This window comes from Pongo pygmaeus, chromosome 6, assembly GCF_028885625.2.
Source record: "Pongo pygmaeus isolate AG05252 chromosome 6, NHGRI_mPonPyg2-v2.0_pri, whole genome shotgun sequence".
In the NCBI taxonomy this organism is placed as follows: domain Eukaryota; kingdom Metazoa; phylum Chordata; class Mammalia; order Primates; family Hominidae; genus Pongo; species Pongo pygmaeus.
In genome coordinates this window covers 37997501-38021310 of record NC_072379.2, presented here as the reverse complement: position 1 = coordinate 38021310, position 23810 = coordinate 37997501, and the positions used below count along the sequence as shown (strand labels likewise).

The following is a 23810-nucleotide window of genomic DNA, read 5'->3' as shown; positions in this document are numbered from 1 at the left end:
AATTTTTGTACTTTTAGAAGAGACAGGGTTTCACCATGTTGGCCAGGCTGGTCTCGAATTCCTGACCTCAGGTGATCCACCCACCTTGGCCTCCCAAAGTGCTGGGATTACAGGTGTGAGCCACCACGCCTGGCTGGAATTTTTTAATGCTAGTTTGCTGTGTTAAGACACAACGACTACAAACCCCTTAACAGCTTCTTCCATTGCTTTTCTGCTTAGAAAATATCTTCCCATATTCAAATCATTATGTATATAAGATAGTAACATCTTGTTTGGGGCTCTCTTATCTTGTTCTAATGACATCTGCCTTGTAATTCTTTAGTGTATTACTGAATTGCAATTATTTTAGTTATATAGAAAATATTTATGTTTTCTGGAGCAAGTCTTCTTTCATGATTCCTCTTTCATTATTTTTCTTCCTTTCACCAAGTAATTTTAAAGATATACTTTATAATTATTTTAAAATTTTCTCATGGGAGTGATAAATGTAAAATTTTGATTAGATTTACTATATATTATAATATATTTTCATTATTATAATAATATAATTATAGATTACCAATTTTGTAACATATTTCGAATTGAAATGTCAAAATATAATTTAAATTATAATTACACGTTAAAATGTTATTATGGTATTATATTTTATATTATACACTATATTAAAATAGAACTTATTTATATTTTACATATAATTAATTTACTTATGTTTTATGTTTACACTTAAGGTAATATTTAATATTTATATTAACATTTATATTAATATATTAACATATTAATATTATTTTATATTACACTAATTTTCATATTATAACAGTTTTTCCGTTTTCAAAATATCCATTCTTTTCTTCTCTTCCATGCCTCCTTCCATTGATTCAATATTTCATTTGTGCCTATTAGTAAGGCTTTCTTGTTTCTTTTCATAAAACATCCACATTGCTTTGTTAAGATTATTCTTATTTTGTATTTTTGTACTATTGCTAAATGCTTCTCTTCTATATATTTTATAGCTGGTCTTCCTGGTATAAGAAAATACTGATTTTTTGTTAATTGTAAAATTGGCTGTTTTTGGCTAACATGAGATTTCTGTATAAAAAAATTAAGTAATTTGCCCTAATGGTATCTTGTCTCCTTTTTGTTTTGAAAAGTTTGACTCAACCCTCCCATCTTCAGGAAATGGCTCATTTTTGTCTCTTTTCCTTCCTCACAGCATGGAGGAGTGTGAGGCTCTTTGCACAAGACTGGCCATAATGGTCAACGGCAGCTTCAAATGTCTTGGTTCTCCTCAGCACATCAAAAATAGGTGCGTTGAAGTTCTCCTTTTGCTTAAATATTTACTATGAAATCAATAGCATGATGCAGGGTTATGACTGGAGATGCCTTAGAGGCAAGTATGTTCCAATTACCCGCTGGCATAAAATAGGAGAGAAGGCTCTTAGGGGATAAAATACTGTGGCTACTAAGTCAAAGACACAGCAACTCCCAAACACAGAGTCTAGTGTTCTCCCTGTAAGGGAGACATTTTGCTTTTCTCTTGCCAGGAGGACATTGTTCTCTCATTGTAGTGACATTGGTAGGGGTGAGAATAAGATTGCAGAGTCAAGATGATGACAGGACACAAAATGTCCTCTACACACAAAATGCATTATGAAAAGACTGTACTGATATGTCCCTCATCTGCAGTGAATCAAAGTTCCCATTTTATCCTACCAAACACTATCCTTTTGAAAAAGACCATCAATTTATAAGGGTAAGAGAGGGTTGTTATGGTCGCTTTCCATTTGGATTATGAAAGACTAAAGACTTCTTTCCTGTGCTCATTGATCCTTTATATTTCTTCCTGGTTAATTCTCTTCATTATTTTCTTCATTTCCTTTTTGGAATCTTAATAATTCTGTTATCAATTTGTGTGAGCATTGTTACATCCTGGTATAACATTAAAAAAAAATTAAAGTTGCCTAAATACATGTCCAATGTTCCTTTGATTTGTTTAACCTGTCATTCTTATGTAGAATAATTTATCCATTTATGTTGTTAAATCTCTTATTTTCATTTATTCAATGTTTTTAAGGTTAGGATTCTCAAGCAGAGATTTGGTAGTCATATGTAAATTTTAAATACTTTTAATTTATGGGGAAAATAGCTGATGCTCAGTATTGAGATGACATAGCAGGGGGTGAGTGTCCATTTTTAGAGTTAGGCACTGCTGAGATGTTCAACCTCACAGTTGCTTGCTGCTACGGGTCAACCACTGGTCAGATGCACCTACTGGAAACTATTCTTGGTATGTACTCTGCCCATCTTTAATAAGTATCATCAAAAGAAAAATAATATTTCATGCTCTCCAACCTTTATGAATGCCTACATAAAGTTTTATAACCCATTCCTGATTGTTGGGTGATTTATGTCTGATTTATGTTTACAAAGTTTCCCGCAAGAGCCAGCAGGATGAAGCACATGGGGATAGGTTTTCTCTAGCTGTTGCATTCTACCTACTGGAAAATCTGTGCCTACGTTGGAGTTTGGGTTCCCATAATGTGATATATGGGTTGAGCATGAATTGTTAGTGGATATGAACTGTAGGACTATATTAAACAAGAAATAGCTTGTGGGTTATTCACTGAAACATCAAGCTTAATAAAATTTAAAAAATAATTTGTGGCCAGGTGTGGTGGCTCACACCTGTAATTCTAACACTTTGGGAGGATGGAGTGGGAGGATCACTTGAGGCCCAGAGTTTGAGACCAGCCTGGGCAACATAGTGAGACCTCATTCCTACAAAACATTTTTTAAAAATTAATTAAAAAAATTATATCCAGGTGTGGTGGGGTGCATCTGTAGTGCTAGCTACTTAGGAGGAAGGAGGATCAGTTGTGTCCAAGAGATCGAGGCTGCAGTAAGCCATGATTGTGCCACTACACTCCAGCCTGCGTGACAGAGTCAGAAAACAATTAAAAAGTAAGTAAAATAAAATAATTTGTAAAGTGTTTATTCTTCTATAACTATAAACCTATAATAAACAAACACATGATGATGCCTGTTTCTATAATATTGAGATAAAGAATAAAGGATTGATCATGACATAGCTGGTAATGATAACTAGATTTTTCATAAACTTCGGCATCCATACCTGGGAGTCAGCAACATCAGAACCCATTTCTCTGATGTGGAGGTGTTGAGATGGATGAGAGAACTTGTAGTGGGGCTCCTTCCTCCTCCTCTCCATCCTTTTCTTTCCTTGAACATGAATTGTTAGGAACATGAATAAGGAAGAGTAGGGTCTGGGTGTGGGAAGAGGTTCTGAGGAGATAACTCAGGAGAAGGCGAGGGTTTTGGAGGGAAGATTTTGGCTGAATTTGGGCAGGGATCTGGGTGTCAGGATGTCCCCGTGGAGAGGCAGGAGGCTGGTGAGGAGGGTCCCAGGCTTGGGCTGGGAGACATATGCCCAGAGGGAGAACAGAAGACAGGAGCTATAGAAATCCCACAGAGGTGGGACCCAGAGGGCAGGGCTTGGGCCTCAGAGACCAGCTCCCCTTGGGAGGGGCAGGTACAACAAGAGCCTGCAATGAGAGCCTAGTGGAGTGAAGCCAGGGGAGCATGAGGGTTTAGCCACCTTTAGCTTCTGAATTGCAGTGCTGACCTTGACCTCATGGACAGTCGGGAACTCTCAAACTTCAGCGCAGGTCTCAGCAAATTCGCCTGTGACAGGAAGCTGAGGCTTGCACCTGCTACGGCAGTTCACTTGGACAAAGCAACCATTTTTCAGGGTGAAGTGCGGAAAGTGGAAAAGGAATGTAAGGATCAGAAAAATGAGGAGCCACAGAAATATAGAGGGAAGAATGTCCGTGGCAAGTAGGGACAGATACATAAGAGGAAAAAACAAAATGGAAAGTGAAGTGAAATTTCCCAAACCAAAGAACTTTTCCTACCTCACTCTCTGCCCCAGGCACAGCCCTCAGAGAAGTGGGGCCTCAGATGAGAAACAGCTCTTCCATGGGACTTCAGACCCCACCTGGGCTCCCTGAGTTCATCCCACCTTCCTGAGTCTGGGGAGCAAGACCCAAGCGCAGAGATCACTTTCTACCCCAATCTGCGGGTGGCACTGTCTTTCCTTCCCACCCTCTGTCGGTTCAGTCAGCCCCGTAAACCCATGCCTGACTCTGCTCTGATTCTCTTACTTCCTGCTGTGCTCATTTGAGTTGCTTTCTTGGGTCCTAAGCAAAACTTTGGTACTTGCACTTCACCATCAGAGAAGGGTTTCCGCAGAGGACACCAAATCCCATTCCCATGCTTCTAATAGAGCATTAACACCGCGGCATCCTGCTTCATGCCTGGACTGACCTCATCCTTAGCCCACTGTTTTAAAATATAGTGTGTTAATAGAAAAATTGAAGTACAATAGGGCCAACAGATCAGGAGACGACTGTCTTTGAAAATACCATGTATTACAGTTTCCAATAATAGGGGCATGGCACACAGGGTCCCATGAGGGAGCATCAGGTCAGCCAGGAGGCAGAAGGCAGCTGGAAGGAAACATGATGAAGGGCCTTTTTTGTGGTTTCTATTGGAAGGAAGGGGTGAAATAGGGCAAGCAAGCCTGGGATCTGCTAGTTCGAATAACTTTAGTGGGCTGTGCGCATAGGGGTTGTCCCTAGTTGTCTAGTACCTGTCCCTGGGGTGACTGGGGTAGGTGGATTGTGGCTTAGCATGTGAGAACCCCTTAGAGGAGGTGTTTGAGATGGTGCTTGCTCTAGGTCAGCTGATTTGTATTTGAAAAAATGAATTTATTTGCAAGTTGTTTACTATCTTTAGGAATGGCTAGCTCTGGGAGGGGCAGTTCTTCCAGAGTCAGCAAGTCCCCGTATTTTCAAAGTATTATAATACAGAAGATAACAGGCATGGTTAATACACCCACTCCAGGACTCACTGAGGCTGAGTGGAGCCATAAGTGCAGGGCCAATCACATTCTCTTTGCCTGGAGGAAGCCAGGCTTGCCCACTTTGCAGAGGAAGGCAGGGAGCTCTGGCTGTGCCAAGGGTTCTGAAGTCCCCCTTCTCTTCCTTGGTACAGACTTTTGTTCTTCCTGGGATTCTTTAATAGTTTGTTTCAGAGCTATTATCTACATAGTGAATTTCCAAACACTTTGAGGTTATAGAGTTGTATTAAAAAGCAAGTTCCTTGGACCCCTGATCTATGGATAACCTAAAGCTCTGTGTGACCGGTCTGTACCAATCATCCACGGAGAAGGGCCTCTGAGAAAAAAAAAATGCAATAGGCCACTATCTAGTGTGTATTTCTATCCATTGATATCAAGTTGTTATGTTAACTGTGATGTTGTTTCTTACCTGAGTCACAATTTAAGAAAAGTCAATCAATATTATATCTTTTGCTGGTAAAATTGAGGCTGTTTGCTTCTGACATTTAATATTTCTTTAACAAATGTTTATTGAAACCCAGCAAGGGGATGCAGAGGTAGGTCTGATGCAGTTTATGCCTGCTTTGGTACTCACAAGTGCAGAGAGTGAGCCCGGCACATGCCTGGTGACATCACAAGGCCTAACAGGGCAGACAACATAGAAAAGGTATCAACTAGAGTGTTCCGTGAAAGGGCCATATATGCCAAGTGGCCTCCAAACCCAGGAAAAGCCGAGAAATCAAAGAAGGAGGAAGACACATCCAGTTTGTTGGTAAAGGGCGATTTCCTGGGGGCACTTATGAATGGAAGTGTGGTCTTGGGAAGCAGCAAGACAGGTAGACCTCTGCAACATTACTCCCCAGACCCAGGGCTCTTATATCATAGGGAAAGGGCACCTACCCTAGAGAGACAATTGAAGACACCCCTCCATAACAGGCAAGAGTGCTTCATGCGTCATGGGCTGTCATTTGTGCAATAACATAAGGGTTACCTTGATCTAAAGGCGGGAGCGCTTGTTCTTACAGGAAGGACAGGAAGTGAAGTAGGAATCAGGAGGCATTCACGGGCCTAGGCTAACCAGAAGTCAACATGGTAGATTAGCATCCATGATGGAGTCACTTTTGTCTCCACATGGAGCCCTGAGGAGGAGGAGGAGGAGGCCTTTTTTAGTTTGAGAAAATAGGGAAATATCTTAGACCTGGAAGTACAGGTAAAATTTGGTTAAAAGGGGATTTAATTCTAGATTGTATTTAGTAATAAAAACATCACTACAGAATTGGAATTTGAGAGCAAATAAGAGGGACAGACATATACCAGTCAAAGCAAAGTTTAGATTTCAACATGAAAAATAAAGAAAATCCTCAGGCTAAGTAAAAGCAGCATGACTGTTTTAAATGTTCCTTGAGCAACCCTTGGCTTCGTGGTCTTAATTTCGTTTCTGCAGCTCAGCACTGTTTCGTTTTGGGTTGGATAATTCTTGGTTGTGGGAGGTTGTCCTGGGCATGTAAGATGTTTAGCATCAACCTTGGCCTGTGCAGCACCCTCACCCCAATTGTGACAACTAAAAATATCTCTTGACATTGGCAAATGTCTTTTGGGCAGCAAATTGTCCTGGTTGAGAACCACTGTCTCAGCTGTTACTTTGTTCTATGTCCCCAGAGACAGGGAACATACTGGGAAACTTAGTTACAATAATAGACCAGATTCCAAAGACATTAGGCAGTCAACCCTGCCTTTCCTATGGCCAGATCTGAAACATGTCCTGCTCAGTGGCTAAGAGGAGGCAGGTGTATGAAGTAGGAGTATGTCAGCAAATGGGCGCAAGGATGGGTAGAGGGCATTGCACACAGGGCATTGTCTTCCCAGAGGCAAACCCTCTGGGCTGTGGAGTGATCTCATTTTGCAGAGGTCCAAGATCCATGGGAAAGGAGTGCCCTCTTCTCCTTTCAGTCTCAGTACAGCCCCAGTATGAGATGTATGAAGTCATAGTGGAAGGCCAGAGGGCCTGAGAGGAGCTGCAACTCTGCAGGCCAGCGTCACTCAGGTGCTTTCTCATGCTTCTTTAAATACATCCCTACCCCACCTCAGTGTTTGTTCTCACTTGAACACCTTGTTTGGACCATTCCCCATCACTGATTACACAATACTCCCACCCACAGACACCCAGGATGATTCTTCCTTTTTCCTTGAGATTTCTCTGGCTTTTTCAATGCTTGGCATTTTCTTCCCTTTGCTTGTGTTTTTTTCTTTATAGCAATAATCTTTTCCTCTTCTTTGGCATAAGTTTGCATCCTGCCTGCCAAAAGATCGGTTTGTAGAGTGTTTAATATCCACAATCTTACCTCATTCCAATTCAGTGTTCTGCTCCTGGAGAGCACAGACTTCGTCTTTTATCAGTCCTGCTCTTGCAATATGCTCATGCATCCATGTGATTTAGGAGATAAAATCTGAGGGCAATGACAACCAGTCCAGTCCTGGAGGTCTTGATGTCTGAAAACCCAGGGGTACCACAATAAAGAGGATATGTGTGGTCCTGAAATGTTTAGGTTTTAGTTCACCAGGAGGTTTAATACTGCCAGATTCTACATTCATTATTTACTAAATTGGTGTCCTATGCTCTTCTCAAGTTCTAGATCTTCTTGTTATAGTTCCTTAAATTATCTTTTTGATACTTCTAAGTAGTTAAACAATGCTTTTAACTTTAGATTGGTATTCCAATGTATTTCTAAACTGCTGTATGTGTTCATAAGTTAAGAACTAACCAAATTAAAGTTTAAAGAATCATGTCTATGGTTTATCACTTCAACAAAATAAGCCAACAATGGATTTCTATTGGTGGGATTTAGCTAAAAGAATTCTCCTGACTCTGGTTTTGGACCTCATCATGCTGTTCCTGGTTTCAGCCAACACCAACTGCCGCAATCCTGAATCTGGTGCAGGTGGAAATATTTGTTCAAAATTGGTAACTGATTTCCCAGAAGGACAGACAGCATCTAGAGTATAGAATTTTGGGGACCCAACCTCATAGAGAAAAGTGGATTTGCTCCCTCCCTGGTCATCTTGACCTCATTCCAGCACTTCCCTTCTTCTCTCCCACCCTTGTGACCCTCTGGCCTATTTCAACTGGAGAAATCAAGTCCCTCCCTGTCCCCTCTCCAGCCTGCAGGACTCTTGCTAAGCTTGCAAGGTCGTCACAGAGTGCTCCTCAGATGCATTCTTCAGGTGTCCTTCCTGTGGTATTACCAAAACACACCCTCAAAGGATTATTATTATTTGTTCTTTCTGCCAAACCTTCTCTCCCCTAATCCATTCTCTACTTCTCAGTTTCTCTAGCCTGGACCCAGTTTACACCTGGGCAACACCTGTGCCATTTTCCTCTTGGAGCAGAAGGGGTTAGAATGCTGCTGGATGTCCTCCCTTTGGGCTCAATAAACTCCTGGAAAATTCTCTTCTCCCCTTTTACTCCCTGGCAAAGGAAAATTTGCCCCTTATAAAATCTGTAGAGTGTGTCCTAATGCACAATCCTGGACCATCTCTTAGTGATGATATGTCCCCTTGTCTTGCATCACTATATTTCTTTCTTCTTGCCTTTCTAGCCTATAGATATTCCCCCTTTCCTAGTTGTCCTCATCCTCATCTTTTATCTCTTTTATCTTCACCATTTATTATACTCTCTTACCTACTGCTCTGAGCAAGGTATATAGATTATCTAGCAATCTGGATAATAATATTGAGAACTAATTCTATATAGTGCTTACTGCATGCCAGCTCTAAGTGCTTTATACACATGAATCAATTTATTCCTCATGGCAATCCTACAAAGTAGCTGTTATTATTACCCTTCATCTTATAGGCATAAAAAAGTAGTTGTAGAAAGGTTGAGTGACTTTTCAGGATTACCATCTAGTAAGTAGAGGGACTGAGATTTGAACCCCAGCATTCTGGTGCTACTTTGCTCTATGATGCATCATCTCATGATTGTCCACATTTAACAAATGAAAGAAGTGAGCCTCCTACCTGTGGTGGAGCTGCCTTTTAACTGCAGCCAGTCTGACTCCAAGCTTGCAGGCCTGGTCACCATTTCCGCTTCCTTCCTGCTGGAGCACTTCCTAGAGCCGTAAGCATGAATGTGCAAACTCTCACTGCATCTGCAATGGTGTCTGCACCAGCAACTCTCTCTTGTTGACATGTCTTTTTGCAAAATTTTAATATCTTTTCCATTCCTATTGAGACCTCATCATCCTACTCATTTAACAAGTAATTTCTAATTTCCTGAGAGACACCTCTTGTCAGCTAGCTTTTTGATGGGCTCTCACAAAGTTTTTATTTCTTCATTATCCTTTTCTTTCTTTGTATCTGTGTCTGAGAAAGCAATCTGCTTCTTTGTTGAGTGTTTTTATTCTGTTTGATGATAACATGATCGATTTCCCTTGGGATACCTTCTGTCAGTGGTTTTATTCTGCTTTGTATCCTTGATCTTTTCACAGTCAAGAGCAGTTAATAACAGAACATCAACCACATTGACTTAACCATATTCATCGTTATTTGTAGTAAGAATCCAGAGGTAACTAGTTATTGGCATTCCTTAAGAGGTCCTAGGCCTGACAGTGTGGGTGTTCCCAAAGTGGCTGCTGTAGCTAATATATCTATGTTCTAGGCAACAACTAAGAAAAGCAGAGAAAAGCAAAAAGAGCACATGCCAACTGTCTGTTCCCTCTTAAAGTAGCTTTCTGTCAGAGTCCCACCCAGCAATTTGTACTTAGGTTTATTTGTCACCCCGGCTACAAAGAAGTCTAAGAAATGTAGACTCTAGCCTGGCACTTTGCTACTTAAATAAGGTTAGGTTTCTGTTCCCGAGGAAGATAGGGATCATGGATGTGGAGTGGGAAGCCTGCAGCCTCACTTATTCACCTGACTGGATTCTTTTCCTCCGTTGAGAGTAGGTCATTAGGTTGAGCAGCTGAGCTGAACGGACTCTTGGGATTTCAATTTAAGATTGTCATATGCTGTGAAAGAGCCCTATATGTAATAGAGATTCATGAGTTTATGTGTGAGCACATGATAGAGTGTGTGCATGTGTGTGTGTGTGTGTGTGTGTGTGTGGCTCAGTTAACAACAGAGGAGAGCTGGAGTGGAGTGGCACTCACCTAATAGCCACAGGTGGCTAAAACTATCCTTTTGGGCACTGATGTTTTGTCTCAGGCAATTAGGGATGCATCCTTAAATCCTCTGCATGTCATAAACTGAGCACATAATGGTGCCCTGATAGCTAGCTGCCTTTGTACTTGCAGACACTGAGCATATTCGTAACTTACCTGGAGGGAAACATTAACAGCTGCATGCGGCACCTATTTGCTTTTCTCCTGCCTTGAACCTCATTGACATAGGAGGCTTAAGTCTGACTTGGTAAAAACACTCCTCTCATGGAGAGGAAATAAAGCATGCTTCTGAAGCACAGAGTTTACAATTTGAAATACTCCAGGCCAATTTATGATTTTGGGGTGAGGGAGGATAAAGGCTGTTTATTTTGTTGTTGTTGTTGTTGTTTTCTTTTTTCTTTTTTCTTTTTTTTTTTTTTTTTTAGACAGAGTTTTGCTCTTGTTGCCCAGGCTGGAGTGCAAGTGCAATGACGCGATCTCGGCTCACTGCAACCTGTGTCTCCCAGGTTCAAGCGATTCTCCTGCCTTAGCCTCCCAAGTAGCTGGGATTACAGACATGCACCACCATGCCCAGCTAATTTTGTATTTTTAGTAGAGATGGGGTTTCACCATGTTGGTCAGGCAGGTCTTGAACTCCTGACCTCAGGTGATCTGCCCGCCTCAGTCTGCCAAAGTGCTGGGATTACAGGTGTGACTCAAGGCACCCAGCCTGTTTGTTTGTTTTTCTTTCTTTCTTTTTTATTTTTTATAAATAAAACATAGCTTCAAATGATTTAAAGAAATTGTTAAGATTATGAGAATTTACATTTCCTTGAGTTATCAACTGTAAACTTTGAGAACCAAGAATAAAAGTAGAATAAAGTTCAAAGGATCCCATCATAGATGTGTTATATAGCCATCTAAGTTAAAATATAAAGAATAGTGTAGAAGGGTTTGTTTGTGGATTTTTTTTCCTAAAAAAATGATAGGAGGCGGAATGTTGTTTGAGCTCTCAAGCTACCACTGTCTGAGTAGCTGCAAATTAATGTATCACCTTATGTGACACCATATGCTTTAGTGTGGCAACTTTGACTTAATATATCTATAAACCAATACTACAATCATAACATCTCAGATTAAGATTGCATCACCACATAATGAAGTGGATCATTTAAAAGTGAAATAGATAATTCAGTATGTTTATGTCATTTTCACAAATGGGGAAGGAAGTTTGCACATGAGCACATAAAATAATTTCTGCCATGATGTGAAACTATGGAATGATGTGCTACTGAGTTATATTTTTCTATATTTTACTTTAGTTTAAAGCATCATATAATTCACCTGCTGCTACTAAACACTGAATTAATTCTCTTTACTAGAAATGATTTTATTAAGAGAGATAGTGCACCTCCATATCCTCAGCATGTTTCACCTCACCTGCTATGTGTAATTTGTCATCTCATTTGTTGTCACAACATCATGTTGTATGAACACAGCATTGCTCTGACATAATTAGCTGGGAAGACTTTCTGATTCTCCTGCCATTCTCACGCTGGGCATTTTGGTTAGCTGCCTCTGGTCTTGGAAATTCAGGTCATGAACAGTATCACCCAGAGCTGTCACTTTACCAAAAGTAAGCATTCGACATTCATTTTCTAATATTTTCTGTAAGAATAACAGAATGCTTTTCACTCACAATGAAGATGGAAAATAGAAGTGTTGGAGATATTTTTAGATGGGTGAAGTTGTTGGGGACTCAGACTCACATCATGAGTCCTGTTCATTCATACACGTTTATTGAGTAACCACTTTATTAGAGATGATGAAAATGTGATTCCTAATCTCAATAAACTTGGCATAGTGTAGAGGCAGAGACCTAACAATGAATGCAACACAATGTGATAACTGTTCTAAGAGACTGGTGAACGAAATGCTGTGTTGTGCACCTCAGTTTAAACCTGCAAACATTACTGAATGTTTACATAGTGCCAGGGTCTTGGGATTGAGTGGGTAGTAAGGCATGAGCCCTGTAAGAACTGGGCTAGACACTCAAATAAAAAAATTATGTAAGAAAGACCATTAGCTTGACAAGAAGGTTTCAAAGCCCATGAGGTAGGAGTTAAGAGGAGGAAGAATGCGCATGCATTCTTTTAGGGGAAGGATTGGCACAGGTGGTTTTATGGGTGAGGAGGAATTTAAACCACGTGTATGCTTAGCCAGCTAATCAACTATGAATGCATTAGAGGTAGTGGCACAGAGATGAACAATGCAAACCATGCTTGAAATAGCTTGACTGCAAGTGGAATACAGGTGGAATCATGGGGCATAAACTTGAAGAGAATCTTTGGGACCAAATAATGGGAAATATTAATTCTAAGGTAAAAAAAAAAAGGCAAAATAATGGAGGAACAAAGGGAAGCAAAAAGAAACAGGAGAATAACTGGCCTATTAAACAGAAACTTTTGTTCTCTAGTAGGAAGTTAAATAAGACAAACTGAAGTCAGCTGGTGACCAAGCACATGGAGAAGGCAGCATGGGTGCAGGAGATGTTGGAGAACACGATAATAGAACTTTACAGCCAGCTGATCTGAGCTTGAGAAAAGGAGGTGCCTTCGGGTTTGGGACATGGAAAGATAGTGATGTCTTTAGAGAAACAGAAGTTGGGTGGGCTGTGAGGGTGAGGAGGATTCTGGGTGTTGAGTATGTTCCTAGGGAAGCACTGATGGGCTGTTTGGAGAATTCCTATGAAGAAGGGCCGTTGATATTCATGTCTGTTTTGCTATGGCAAGAAGGAGGAGAGAAAACTTAAAGTTGGGGGTGATTATTGCATGTGGTTGAGAAGGAGGAATAAGTAGCTGAATTCATCACAACTTTGAAGCAATATTTATAAACTGAAGTAAAGTGAGCTGAGCTCAGATTCATGCTTCTGCATTTATTTTAATTATTACTAAATATAGGCAATTTGCCAAATGCTTTCTGTGCATGCTCTTATTTAATCTTTATTACATAATGGCTATTATTGTACCCACTTCACAATAAAGAAACTGAGACCTAAAGAATTTAAGCAGTTGTCCCCAAAACAGAGTTAGTATTGAGAAAAGCAGTTTTCAAACTCGATTTCTTGACTCTAAGTTTCTTATTCTTTCCATACCACTTCGATAGTCTCAACCAACTTTATGTATAACTGACTAAAGAACAAAGCTTTGCTTCAAGTACATGTCGTGGACACCTGCGTGATGAAACCTACACACTTTACTCTTTGTTGAATTTGCTTCCTGTGTATTTACCGAGAAAACAGACTATCTTCTTTTAAAAAGATGCACAGACTCTGCTTTGAAAGCCTAGTTTGATGAAATAAAAGATATTTAGAGTAAGACTCTTACTCACTTACTACCTATGTAACTTAGAAAAAGTTAACATCTCTGGAGGTAGTCTTTTTCTTCAGTGGAGATAATAGTACATATTTTATAGTATTTTGAAAAGAAATGGAGGAATATGCCAATCATTTTCTCACCTGCGTTAATCCATTTGCTGTTACTATAACAGAATACCAGAGACTGGGTAGTTTATAAAGGAAAGAGGTTCATTTAGTTCAGAATTCTGGAGGCTAGGAAGTCCTAGATTTGGCGGCTGCCTCTGGTCGGCTTCTGGTGAGGGCCTAGTGCTGCTGGATAGCCTGGCAGAAGCACAGACATATGAGTGCAAGCTAAAAGAGACAAGCACAAGGGGTCAAGCTTGCTATGTAACAACCCACTTTAATGAGAACTAGCCCAGTTCCCTGAGAACTAACCCAGTCTCTAAAGAACAGCATTAATCCATGCATGGGGAAAGAGTCTCCGTGACCCAAACACCTCCGACTTAGTCCTATGTCCCAATACTACCACATTGAGGAATTGAGGTTCCAATACCTGAACTTCTGGGGGACACACTCAAACCATAGCACCACTTGAGCATGCTATGCTTTCTCTTTCCCCCGCTGTAAAGTTCTTTCCCAAGAAAAACACATGACTAGTTCCTTTAGTTCTCTGCTCAACTGTCCCCTCTTCAGAGAGGTCTCCAGTATTATTGTAATTATTCATAGAAGCAGAACACCTAGATGTTAGCTGACAACATGCCTACATAGGAATAAGACTGTTTTCCAGCTTTCCCTACAGCTACATGTGGCCAAAGAGTTACAGTAAGAAGAGATGTCCACAATGTCAGGGATATGAATTTGCAAGGAGGGACATCCCTGATTCTTCCCTTTCTTTCTTCCTTTTACTTTATGCAGAGCTGATGGCTAGAGATGAAGCAGCCATCTTGAGCCACGAGGAAATCTTAGCAATGGAGACCTGTGAAGCTGAGCAATAATACAGAATGAGCCAAAGGAATGCTTTTTCTGCTCTGGCTGCCTGACTTCAGACTTTAAACATTAACATCCTTACTATTTTGGGCTGTCACTGTACATGAATCTGAACAGACTAATATTCCCTGTGACATATTTAATATAGCATTAATTTATTTACTTAGAGGTTATTGTCTGCCTCTGCCCAGTAGAATGTAAACTTTCTGAGGGTAAAACCTTTTCTTCTGTTTACTTCTGTATCCTTACCATTTGAAATAGTGCCAGGTACATAAATGTGCTCAACGTATTTGTTTGTTCAACAAACAAATTCATTTGTTCAATGAATGAATGTATTAATAATGAATGTAAAATTCCTAGTACATGGCAGCTTTTTGCTTAATGGGAATTCCTTTCAGAATGCTGCAACTAGACTCTAAAAGACGAATCAGATGAGGCCACTCAAGCATTCAGCTTCTGCCTAGCTTAATGAACAACAACCACTACTAAGAACAATAACCGACCCCTTTGATGGAGACTTTTACTCTGATCCCATTTATCTTTAGATAGGGTGAAGCCTGCTTTCTCTCAAAACAGTCTGCATTATTCATGATTAGTTTGCTGCTTTTCGAAACTGGACTCTGTCTGCCTTTGGCATCTCCACTAACAGAAACTATCAGGTGTATGATTCAGCCTAATTGCTGCCATGGCCTTGGCAATATTGTGCTGTCACCTTCTCTGCTGGACAGCCAGACTTAGTGCTGGTGTACACCGGCTTGCCAAGAATTAATGTGCATTGCAGACAGCAAAAATATGCCATTCCAGAATCCAACTGTACACTATGGGATTATGATTTCCTATTGTAAATACAGCCTAGGCACAAGAAAACATAGCCTAACCAAGGAAATGGATTTCTTTATTCCAGGTTTAAAATGTATCAGGATTGGGATTTGGGAGAAGCTTTGCTTAATCTGAGTTCAAACTATGAGCCTAAAATGTGTGTGTGTGTGTGTGTGTGTGTGTGTGTATTTTTAAATGCACCGGACCACAACATTTGTTTCATAGTTATCTTACAAATTTTATTTTTTCATTCCATTTTTATAAAAGAACAAAAAAAATTCCTAAAGCATCAGTTACATTTTGGCAAAAAAAAAAAAAAAATGCTGCAAAGTCTATAAAAACTCAATGGCTTAAAAAATCATTTGCCTTCAAGAGCCTGCAGGTTTTATGGAGATGGGCTGGCCTGGGCTGGATTTGTGTACCTGTCCCTTGTCATCCTGGGATTGGTGTCTGGAATATTGAGGCACCAGAATGGACAGGCCAAACTGCACGAGGATGAATCAAGCCTCTGGTCACATCACCGCTACTAATGTCCTTTTAGCCAAATCAAGTCACATGGCTAGCCCAAAGTAAAAGGGTAGGAAGGTAGTCCCACCCATAGTGGAGAAACACCACATATAGCTGCATGGCAAAGGACACATATGTAGGAATGAGAAGAATTGGGGCAATATTTACAATCTGCTACAATCTCCAAATATATTTACCGATTTTTAAAATTATTATTATCTATTTCTTGGTCTTTTTTGTTCTACTTTTCCTTTTAGGAGAGTTTCCTAGATTTAAAATTTTTATGTGTTTTGAAGATCTTTTTTGTTTTTGGATTACTACTCTAAATATTTGATATAATATCCTGTCAATATTTCAAGGATAAAATGTCTTTTATTACTTTTTTAAAAAACTTTTAGTTTTAGGGGTACAGGTGTAGGTTTCTTATATAGGTAAATTTCATGTCATGGGGGTTTGGTGTACAGGTTATTTCATCACCCGGGTAATACACATAGCATCCTATAGGTAGTTTCTCAATCCTCACTCTCCTCCCATCCTCTACCCTCAAGTAGGCTCCAGTGTCTATTGTTCGTTTCTTTTTATTTATTTATTTATTTATTATTATTATACTTTAGGTTTTAGGGTACATGTGCGCAATGTGCAGGTTAGTTACATATGTATACATGTGCCATGCTGGTGCGCTGCAGCCACTAACTCGTCATCTAACATTAGGTATATCTCCCAATGCTATCCCTCCCCCCTCTCCCCACCCCACAACAGTCCCCAGAGTGTGATGTTCCCCTTCCTGTGTCCATGTGTTCTCATTGTTCAATTCCCACCTATGAGTGAGAACATGCGGTGTTTGGTATTTTGTTCTTGCGATAGTTTACTGAGAATGATGATTTCCAATTTCATCCATGTCCCTAAAAAGGACATGAACTCATCATTTTTTATGACTGCATAGTATTCCTTGGTGTATATGTGCCACATTTTCTTAATCCAGTCTATCATTGTTGGACATTTGGGTTGGTTCCAAGTCTTTGCTATTGTGAATAATGCCTCAATAAACATACGTGTGCATGTGTCTTTATAGCAGCATGATTTATAGTCCTTTGGGTATATACCCAGTAATGGGATGGCTGGGTCAAATGGAATTTCTAGTTCTAGATCCCTGAGGAATCGCCACACTGACTTCCACAAGGGTTGAACTAGTTTACAGTCCCACCAACAGTGTAAAAGTGTTCCTATTTCTCCACATCCTCTCCAGCACCTGTTGTTTCCTGACTTTTTAATGATTGCCATTCTAACTGGTGTGAGGTGGTATCTCATTGTGGTTTTGATTTGCATTTCTCTGATGGCCAGTGATGGTGAGCATTTTTTCATGTGTTTTTTGGCTGCATAAATGTCTTCTTTTGAGAAGTGTCTGTTCATGTCCTTCGCCCACTTTTTGATGAGGTTGTTTGTTTTTTTCTTGTAAATTTGTTTGAGTTCATTGTAGACTCTGGATATTAGCCCTTTGTCAGATGAGTAGGTTGCGAAAATTTTCTCCCATTTTGTAGATTGCCTGTTCACTCTGATGGTAGTTTCTTTTGCTGTGTAGAAGCTCTTTAGTTTAATTAGATCCCATTTGTCAATTTTGGCTTCGTTACCATTGCTTTTGGTGTTTTAGACATGAAGTCCTTGCCCATGCCTGTGTCCTGAATGGTAATGCTTAGGTTTTCTTCTAGGGTTTTTATGGTTTTAGGTCTAACGTTTAAGTCTTTAATCCATCTTGAATTGATTTTTGTATAAGGTGTAAGGAAGGGATCCAGTTTCAGCTTTCTACATATGGCTAGCCAGTTTTCCCAGCACCATTTATTAAACAGGGAATCCTTTCCCCATTGCTTGTTTTTCTCAGGTTTGTCAAAGATCAGATAGTTGTAGATATGCGGCGTTATTTCTGACGGCTCTGTTCTGTTCCATTGATCTATATCTCTGTTTTGGTACCAGTACCATGCTGTTGTGGTTACTGTAGCCTTGTAGTATAGTTTGAAGTCAGGTAGCATGATGCCTCCAGCTTTGTTCTTTTGGCTTAGGATTGACTTGGTGATGCGGGCTCTTTTTTGGTTCCATATGAACTTTAAAGTAGTTTTTTCCAATTCTGTGAAGAAAGTCATTGGTAACTTGATGGGGATGGCATTGAATCTGTAAATTACCTTGGGCAGTATGGCCATTTTCACGATATTGATTCTTCCTACCCATGAGCATGGAATGTTCTTCCATTTGTTTGTATCCTCTTTTATTTCATTGAGCAGTGGTTTGTAGTTCTCCTTGAAGAGGTCCTTCATATCCCTTGTAAGTTGGATTCCTAGGTATTTTATTCTCTTTGAAGCAATTGTGAATGGGAGTTCACTCATGATTTGGCTCTGTGTTTGTCTGTTATTAGTGTATAAGAGTGCTTGTGATTTTTGTACATTGATTTTGTATCCTGAGACTTTGCTGAAGTTGCTTATCAGCTTAAGGAGATTTTGGGCTGAGATGATGGGGTTTTCTAGATATACAATCATGTTGTCTGCAAACAGGGACAATTTGACTTCCTCTTTTCCTAATTGAACACTCTTTATTTCCTTCTCCTGTCTAATTGCCCTGGCCAGAACTTCCAACACTATGTTGAATAGGAGTGGTGAGAGAGGGCATCCCTGTCTTGTGCCAGTTTTCAAAGGGAATGCTTCCAGTTTTTGCCCATTCAGTATGATATTGGCTGTGGGTTTGTCATAGATAGCTCTTATTGTTTTGAGATACGTCCCATCAATACCTAATTTATTGAGAGTTTTTAGCCTGAACCGTTGTTGAATTTTGTCAAAGGCCTTTTCGGCATCTATTGAGATAATCATGTGTTTTTTGTCTTTGGTTCTGTTTATATGCTGGATTACATTTATTGATTTGCGTATATTGAACCAGCCTTGCATCCCAGGGATGAAGCCCACTTGATCATGGTGGATAAGCTTTTTGATGTGCTGCTGGATTCTGTGTGCCAGTATTTTATTGAGGATTTTTGCATCAATGTTCATCAAGGATATTGGTCTAAAATTCTCTTTTTTGGTTGTGTCTCTGCCAGGCTTTGGTATCAGGATGATGCTGGCCTCATAAAATGAGTTAGGGAGGATTCCCTCTTTTTCTGTTGATTGGAATAGTTTCAGAAGGAATGGTACCAGTTCCTCCTTGTACCTCTGGTAGAATTTGGCTGTGAATCCATCTGGTCCTGGACTTTTTTTGGTTGGTAAGCTATTGATTATTGCCACAATTTCAGCTCCTGTTATTGGTCTATTCAGAGATTCAACTTCTTCCTGGTTTAGTCTTGGGAAAGTGTATGTGTCGAGGAATTTATCCATTTCTTCTAGATTTTCTAGTTTATTTGCGTAGAGGTGTTTGTAGTATTCTCTGATGGTAGTTTGTATTTCTGTGGGATCGGTGGTGATATCCCCTTTATCATTTTTTATTGCATCTATTTGATTCTTCTCTCTTTTTTTCTTTATTAATCTTGCTAGCGGTCTATCAATTTTGTTGATCCTTTCAAAAAACCAGCTCCTGGATTCATTAATTTTTTGAAGGGTTTTTTTGTCTCTATTTCCTTCAGTTCTGCTCTGATTTTAGTTATTTCTTGCCTTCTGCTAGCTTTTGAATGTGTTTGCTCTTGCTTTTCTAGTTCTTTTAATTGTGATGTTAGGGTGTCAATTTTGGATCTTTCCTGCTTTCTCTTGTGGGCATTTAGTGCTATAAATTTCCCTCTACACACTGCTTTGAATGCATCCCAGAGATTCTGGTATGTTGTGTCTTGGTTCTTGTTGGTTTCAAAGAACATCTTTATTTCTGCCTTCATTTCGTTATGTACCCAGTAGTCATTCAGGAGCAGGTTGTTCAGTTTCCATGTAGTTGAGTGGTTTTGAGTGAGTTTCTTAATCCTGAGTTCTAGCTTGATTGCACTGTGATCTGAGAGATAGTTTGTTATAATTTCTGTTCTTTTACATTTACTGAGGAGAGCTTTACTTCCAAGTATGTGGTCAATTTTGGAATAGGTGTGGTGCGGTGCTGAAAAAAATGTATATTCTGTTGATTTGGGGTGGAGAGTTCTGTAGATGTCTATTAGGTCCGCTTGGTGCAGAGCTGAGTTCAATTCCTGGGTATCCTTGTTGACTTTCTGTCTCGTTGATCTGTCTAATGTTGACAGTGGGGTGTTAAAGTCTCCCATTATTAATGTGTGGGAGTCTAAGTCTCTTTGCAGGTCACTCAGGACTTGCTTTATGAATCTGGGTGCTCCTGTATTGGGTGCATATATATTTAGGATAGTTAGCTCTTCTTGTTGAATTGATCCCTTTACCATTATTTAATGGCCTTTGTCTCTTTTGATCTTTGTTGGTTTAAAGTCTGTTTTATCAGAGACTAGGATTGCAACCCCTGCCTTTTTTTGTTTTCCATTTGCTTGGTAGATCTTCCTCCATCCTTTTATTTTGAGCCTATGTGTGTCTCTGCACGTGAGATGGGTTTCCTGAATACAGCACACTGAAGGGTCTTGACTCTTTATCCAATTTGCCAGTCTGTGTCTTTTAATTGGAGCATTTAGTCCATTTACATTTAAAGTTAATATTGTTATGTGTGAATTTGATCCTGTCATTATGATGTTAGCTGGTTATTTTGCTCGTCAGTTGATGTAGTGTCTTCCTAGTCTCGATGGTCTTTACATTTTGGCATCATTTTGCAGTGGCTGGTACCGGTTGTGCCTTTCCATGTTTAGCGCTTCCTTCAGGAGCTCTTTTAGGGCAGGCCTGGTGGTGACAATATCTCTCAGCCTTTGCTTGTCTGTAAAGTATTTTATTTCTCCTTCACTTATGAAGCTTAGTTTGGCTGGATATGCAATTCTGGATTGAAAATTCTTTTCTTTAAGAATGTTGAATATTGGCCTCCACTCTCTTCTGGCTTGTAGAGTTTCTGCCGAGAGATCCGCTGTTAATCTGATGGGCTTCCCTTTGAGGGTAACCTGACCTTTCTCTCTGCCTGCCCTTAACATTTTTTCCTTCATTTCGACTTTGGTGAATCTGACAATTATGTGTCTTGGAATTGCTGTTCTCGAGGAGTATCTTTGTGGCATTCTCTGTATTTCCTGAATCTGAATGTTGGCCTGCCTTGCTAAATTGGGGAAGTTCTCCTGGATAATATCCTGCAGAGTGTTTTCCAACTTGTTTCCATTCTCCCCGTCACTTTCAGGTACACCAATCAGATGTAGATTTGGTCTTTTCACATAGTCCCATATTTCTTGGAGGCTTTGCTCGTTTCTTTTTATTCTTTTTTCTCTAAACTTCCCTTCTCACTTCATTTCATTCATTTCATCTTCCATTGCTGATACCCTTTCTTCCATTTGATCGCATCGGCTCCTGAGGCTTCTGCATCCTTCACGTAGTTCTCGAGCCTTGGTTTTCAGCTCCATCAGCTCCTTTAAGCACTTCTCTGTATTGGTTATTCTAGTTATACATTCTTCTAAATTTTTTTCGAAGTTTTCAACTTCTTTGCCTTTGGTTTGAATATCCTCCCGTAGCTCAGAGTAATTTGATCATCTGAAGCCTTCTTCTCTCAGCTCGTCAAAGTCATTCTCCGTCCAGCTTTGTTCCATTGCTGGTGAAGAACTGCGTTCCTTTGGAGGAGGAGAGGTGCTCTGCTTTTTAGAGTTTCTAGTTTTTCTGCTCTGTTTTTTCCCCATCTTTGTGGTTTTATCTACTTTTGGTCTTTGATGATGGTGATGTACAGATGGGTTTTTGGTGTGGATGTCCTTTCTGTTTGTTAGTTCTCTTTCTAACAGACAGGACCCTCAGCTGCAGGTCTGTTGGAGTACCTGGCCGGCCGTGTGAGGTGTCAGTCTGCCCCTGCTCCGATGGAAATGCAGAAATCACCCATCTTCTGCGTTGCTCACACTGGGAGCTGTAGACTGGAGCTGTTCATATTCGGCCATCTTGGCTCCTCCCCAGCTATTGTTCCTTTCTTTGTTTTCATGCATACTCATTGTTTAGCTCCCACATATAAGTGTGAACATGTGTGATTTGGTTTTCTGTTTCTGCATTAGTTCATTCAGGTTAATGGGCCCCAGCTCCATCCATGTTGTTGCAGAAGACACGATCTTGTTCTTTTTTATGACTGCACAGTATTCCGTGGTATATATGTACCACATTTTCTTTATTTAGCTGATGGTCATTTAGGTTGTTTCCATGTCTTTGCTACCGTGAATACATGCTGCAAAAAACATATACATGCATGTGTCTTTATGGTGAAATGATTTGTATTCCTTTGGGTATATACCCAATAATGGGATTACTGGGTTGAATGGTAGCTCTGTTTTAAGTTTTTGAGAAGTCACCAAACTGCTTTCCACAGTGGCTGAACTAATTTACATTCCCACCAACAGTGGATAGGCATTCCCATTTCTCCACAGCCTTGCCAGCATCTGTTTTTTTTTTCTTCTTTTTAATAATAGCCATCCTGACTCATGTGAAATAGTGTTTCACTGTGGATTTGATTTGTACTTCTCTGATGATTAGTGATGATGAGTATTTTTTTCATATGTTTGTTGGCTGCTTATAGATTTTCTTTTGAGAAGTGTCTATTCTTGTCTTTTGCCCATTTTTTAATGGGGTTATTTGTTTTTTGCTTGTTATGTTCCTTATAGATTCTGTATATTAGACCTTTGTTGGGTGCATAGTTTGGAAATATTTTCTCTCATTCTGTGGGTTGTCTTTCTATTTTTTACTCTGTTGATAGTTTCTTTTACTTTGCAAAAGCCCTTCAATTTAGTTAGGGCTCACTTGTCAGTTTTTATTTTTGTTGGAATTGCTTTTGAGGACTTAGTCATAAATTCTTTGTCAAGGCTGATGTCCAGAATGATATTTCCTAGGTTTTCTTCTATGATTTTTTTTAGTTTGTAGTCTCATATTTAAATCTTTAATCCATTTTAATTTTTATACATAGTGAAAGATGGGGGTCCAGTTTGATTCTTTTGCATATGGCTAGCCTCTTATCCCAGCACTATTTATTAAATAGGTAGTCCTTTCCCCATTGTTTATTTTTGTCAACTTTGCTAAAGATTAGATAGTTGTAGGTGTACAATTTTATTTCTGGATTCTCTATTCTTTTCCATTGGTCTATGTGTCTGTTTTTGTACCAGTACCATATGTTTTGGTTATTGTAGCCTTATAGCATAGTTTGAATTCAGATAATGTAATGGCTCCAGCTTTGTTCTTTTTTATTAAGATTGCTTTAACTATTGGAGCTTTTTCTTTCTTTTTATTTTTTTGGTTCCATGTAAGTTTTAGAATAGTTTTTTTTTAATTCTATGAATAATGATGTTGGAATTTTGATAGGAATTACATTGAATCTGTAGATTGCTTTTGGAAATATGGTCATTTTTATGGTGTTGATTCTTCTAATCCATAAGCATGGGATGTATTTCCATTTATTTGTGCCATATATGATTTCTTTCATTAGCATTTGTAATTTTCTTTGTAGAGATCCTTCACCTCCCTGGCTAAGTATATTACTAGGTATTTTGTGTTTTTGCAGCTTCGTAAAAGGAATTGAGTTCTTGATTTGATTCTCAGCTTGGTTATTGTTAGTGTATAGCAGTGCTACTGATTTGTGCACATTGATTTTGTAAACTGAGACTTTACTGAATTCATTTATCAAGTCCAGGGGTCTTTTGGAGGAGCCTTTAGTGTTTTCTAGTTACACATTCATATCATTGGCAAACACAGATAGATTGACTTCCTCTTTTCTGATTTCAATGCCCTTTACTTTTTTCTCTTGCCTAATTGCTTTGGCTAGGACTTCTGGCTGCCTAAGTCTCTGTAGGCCTAGAAGTACTTGTTTTATGCGTCTGGGTGCTCTTTGGCCATTTTTATATTGGTTTATTTGTCTTTATTATTGAGTTGAGATCTATATCTTTATCTATATCTACCTTCTGGATGCCAATTTCTTATCAGTAGAATTTTTCCCATTTTATGAGCTGTCTTTTCACACTTTGGGTATTGCCCTTGAAAGCACAAACAGGTTTAATTTTTATGATACTTAATTAATCTTTTTTTTCTTT

The 23810-nt window shown here is 39.5% G+C and overlaps 1 protein-coding gene across 1 annotated transcript in view; it reads left to right on the top strand.

Annotated features, from left to right (window-relative positions):
* The window catches only part of ABCA13 (ATP binding cassette subfamily A member 13), a 492269-nt gene that overhangs the window by 454223 nt on the left and 14236 nt on the right, over positions 1–23810 (top strand). Inside the window, exon 59 of the mRNA XM_054496702.2 lies at positions 1211–1303. Coding sequence (XP_054352677.1) covers positions 1211–1303 — 93 coding nt within the window. The remainder of the gene's footprint in view (positions 1–1210; positions 1304–23810) is intronic.